Here is a 3,711-nt window from a genome sequence, read left to right on the forward strand (position 1 = left end):
GGAAATGGTCTCGCTTCGCCTGCTCTAACGCGAGCTTATACCCTCGCGTCGCCTGCTGCTGCTTCATTTACCAATTTGTGCCTAACTTCTGCATTTCACGTTTTCTCTTCTTTTCCTTTCTTTTCAATTCTTTGCATTTGTTTATTTTCTCTTCCTTTATTTGTTAACTTTAATCCTTATATATTCCATAATTAAATAATCATAAATTCATTCTTGTAATGTATAAAATACACATAAAATTTTTAGTTGCTCCCAATTTATTTCCAACGTACCTACATATAAAATAAACCCAATTAAACACACATATAATACAATTTACCATTAAAGCACCTAAATGTAAGGTAAGTAATGCACTAAAATTATATAATTATAGCCAAATATCATAACGTTTTACGGGTAAACAGTTACAGAGAGGTTTGACTATATTAATGAAATTTATACCATATATATTTTAGAATTTACACTCTCAATTTCCAATTTAGAATTCGTGACATTTAAATTCTAAATCCGGTATTAATTCTTTTTTATCATAATATTCCCACATGTTACAACTTACAAGAAGCCAAAAAGCTCTCTTTTGCGGTGATCGGGAAACCAATGTTCTAAGATGAAAGGCTGCAAAGGCTCGTTTTCCACCATGTTAAGCATTCAATTGGCTTCATTCCCCACTGTTTCTGCAACTCAAAAACAAAACTACTCTAACAAAGTGCATTAATAACTCTCTTTCATTTACTGTCCCCTATACACATTGCATTGTTACTACAATGCCACCCCACATTATCTTCTCCATGACTCATCCTCACTATATCATTTCTTTATTATTCTAATGCTTCTCTTTATTATATACTCCAACATGGGCTTGAATGAGTCATTGTTCTTCTTCTTTTTCATCTACGAAAGGCGGGTTCTGAACAAACGTTTCAAATGGGTTGATTTTATTCAAAAACTTCACTTTTCTTGAAAAGGGTGTGAAGAAAAAAATCAAATATCAATCTTACTTTGTCAGTTGGTGAATATTTGTACTTGCAGTATGAAGGCTTTTGGTTTCTTTGTTCTGTTCTTGGTGATGGGGACAGCTTTTGTGTCCTTTAATTGCTTCAGCACTGGAGGTACCTCTTATTTTGGCCTTGGACTCATGCTATTTTTTCTGTGACATTGAATTTTTCCATTATTGAACTTAAGTTCTTATAATATGCTTTAGTTTGTTACTTCAGTTTATTCAATTCCTTTTGTATTGTGTAATTGTAAAAGATGGAAACATGTAAGGGCTAGTCTTACTTAAAGAACCCCTTAAAGAGAAATTATTGAGTATTTGAAAGAATGGTTCCTTATAGAGTGAACTTATACAGAGGTTTGATATAACCGACCCAAACTAGTTTCAGACTGAGGAATAGTTGATTGATTGACTTGTCGGAGAATTTTATTAATCTAACGAAGGATTTTTTCTCAAATGGAGGGATTTGAAAGTATTTTCACCGGTAGTTTATATTTTAACTTCATTTTCCCTACCTTTGAGATATAATCAAACTTTCACTCATTTGTAGTTGGTATCACCTGGGAATAATCCCTTATATAGCTTATGATTGTTCACCTTGTCACCACTACTCGTCCGTGCAAATTAACCTTCTTGGTTGCTCTCCATAAAAGACTTTCACTCGCCAACAATTTATTCTACTTCTTTTCCTAAGTGGTTTTATATTCCTTATACTTCTAGTTCACTCTAATCTTTGACAAATGGATTGGACCACGAATGGTTCTCTCTTGTCACAAGTCTTGTACTATATATATATGATACACATAAAAGTGAACATATTTAAGCTAGAACTCCACAAACAAAAGTGATTGGTACTTTATACTATATGTTATTTGGTCCTGACATGACATTTGAAGTCTAAGGATTTGCTAAATGATCAGGTTGGGAAATATAACGCTAGAAATGACTTCTATACTCTATATATTCATTCGCTTTTAACGTTGTTTATTTATTAAAGTTCTTTGTATATTGCATCTCTCTTTTAGAATGTGTGCCTAAATTTGCTGAATGAGAAGGAAAAGAAGGTATATGAGTGGTTAATCTGAATAATGAATGTTGTAGAAACTTAAACTTTGTAATATATCTTTCTCTTTCCAAAAGATTCAATTGATTGAGGATCAGATTTGATATCAATGGAAGCAGTAAACTAACAGTTACAGTTAGAAGAGAAGCCTGCCTATTTAATTCTTTCTGTGTTTATGCTTGCACGTGTTGAGGCATCTTACTGTTATTCAGCTACTTAAGTTATTCATCAAAGTTGTTATCCGAGGATTATTGACGAAGCCAATAGCAGTCCCTTTTGCGCTCAGCTTCTTCTCTGTGGTAAATTCATTTCAGTTTGTTAATATGCACTCTGCTGCTGTTAGAGGAATCATATGAGACATGTACCTAGCGAGATACTGAGGCTAAAACAACAGAATTAAGCGGATAGCTGTATTCACACAAGGGTATTGACTTAGCCTTCTCATAAATGAACCACAGGAATGTCCGTCAAATGGCAAAGTAATGATATGGTGATGACTATAAGAAGCAGAAAGCTGCAGGTACTTTCACTTGATCAACCATCTTTGGCTTGTTAGTTGTTTCATTGCAACCTAGTATAAGGTAAATGCAGAAATAGTGTTTACTCGTAACTATTCCAGTTGTGTTTGATGTATCACTAAAAGGATTTAACTTATAATCCACTAACATTGTAATGAAAATTTACACTATCAGTGCCGTTTAACCTACTATAGAAGATTACTTGCCATATTTTTCAGGTTACTAATTCCATTTTTATCGGTAGTCACCTGTATAAAAGTTAAATTCTTACTAAAAACATCTTTTTCTCCACTATTTCCCACTCTCAGGGCAATGGCTTCGGTCCAAGCAACTTAGATCTGGAAGATTATCGCCCGATAGATCCAGTTCCTAGCACAAAAGCTTCTATAAGACCAGGACCAGTTGAGCATGGTACTCCTCTTATGCCTTATATTCCCAAGCCTTCACCTCCTCCTATTAGCACCAATTATGGGCTCCCGTAAGCTCATCTTTATTCCACTTCCACTGATGTGCTACAAGTTGAGGAAAAAAGAAGAAGTTGGACGAATGTAGAAACTTCAAAGAAGCCTTGTCTCTACTATTTTGTGTTTTCCTTGTAAAATTTTTGTCGAAACCTTGTATATTACTATGACACGTTATTTATAATACGTATGCCTCTAGGCGATACTTGCATAAATTATTAGATATTTCAGTTTTTGAATAACATAACTGGTGTAGTTCTTAGCTAGATATTGCAAGAGCAGTAGTGAATATTATGCCACTCCTTGCACCTATTTAGTGTGCAGTTATATGTTTCACGCCTACATGAAGTTTAATTATAGAGATGCCTCATTTTAAGCCATATGATTTGATAATCATGACACTTTATTTCTTCTTAAGAATGCATCCATGATTAACCAATGCCTCAAAGTCCCATCTAGTGTAGATAAGTCAATTATGGTTTACCTGACAGTTAGTCTTTTTGGCACTTAAGATATTGCTCTTCTTTTTTATTTTTTATTTTTAACCTTAAAGAACTTTATGTGAATTAAACTTGTTATTGGATAAGTTGTGTTGAATCTGTTTCCTAGTATGCTGGCTTTGTGGTGCCAAGTACACTCAGCACGGCAGGGTTCTGAATAAAAAATCGAAGGAAA

The 3,711-nt window shown here is 34.0% G+C and overlaps 1 protein-coding gene across 1 annotated transcript; it reads left to right on the forward strand.

The window, feature by feature from the left end:
• The first annotated feature begins 756 nt into the window (after positions 1-756).
• On the forward strand, positions 757-3,424 carry LOC107789707 (uncharacterized). Its single transcript, XM_016611561.2, has 3 exons — positions 757-1,109; positions 2,516-2,577; positions 2,884-3,424. The coding sequence occupies exons 1-3, from the start codon at positions 1,031-1,033 to the stop codon at positions 3,055-3,057; spliced, it is 315 nt and encodes a 104-aa protein (XP_016467047.1). The 5' UTR covers positions 757-1,030; the 3' UTR covers positions 3,058-3,424.
• The last annotated feature ends 287 nt before the right edge of the window (positions 3,425-3,711 follow it).

This window comes from Nicotiana tabacum, chromosome 15 (genome assembly GCF_000715075.1).
Source record: "Nicotiana tabacum cultivar K326 chromosome 15, ASM71507v2, whole genome shotgun sequence".
Classification (NCBI taxonomy): domain Eukaryota; kingdom Viridiplantae; phylum Streptophyta; class Magnoliopsida; order Solanales; family Solanaceae; genus Nicotiana; species Nicotiana tabacum.

Excerpts from the sequence above, each read along its gene's own strand:
- LOC107789707 (XM_016611561.2), top strand. The coding sequence starts at position 1,031 with ATGAAGGCTTTTGGTTTCTTTGTTCTGTTCTTGGTGATGGGGACAGCT. Across the intron at positions 1,110-2,515 it reads TAATTGCTTCAGCACTGGAG|GAATGTCCGTCAAATGGCAA; the intron begins GTACCTCTTATT and ends AATGAACCACAG. Across the intron at positions 2,578-2,883 it reads TAAGAAGCAGAAAGCTGCAG|GGCAATGGCTTCGGTCCAAG; the intron begins GTACTTTCACTT and ends TCCCACTCTCAG.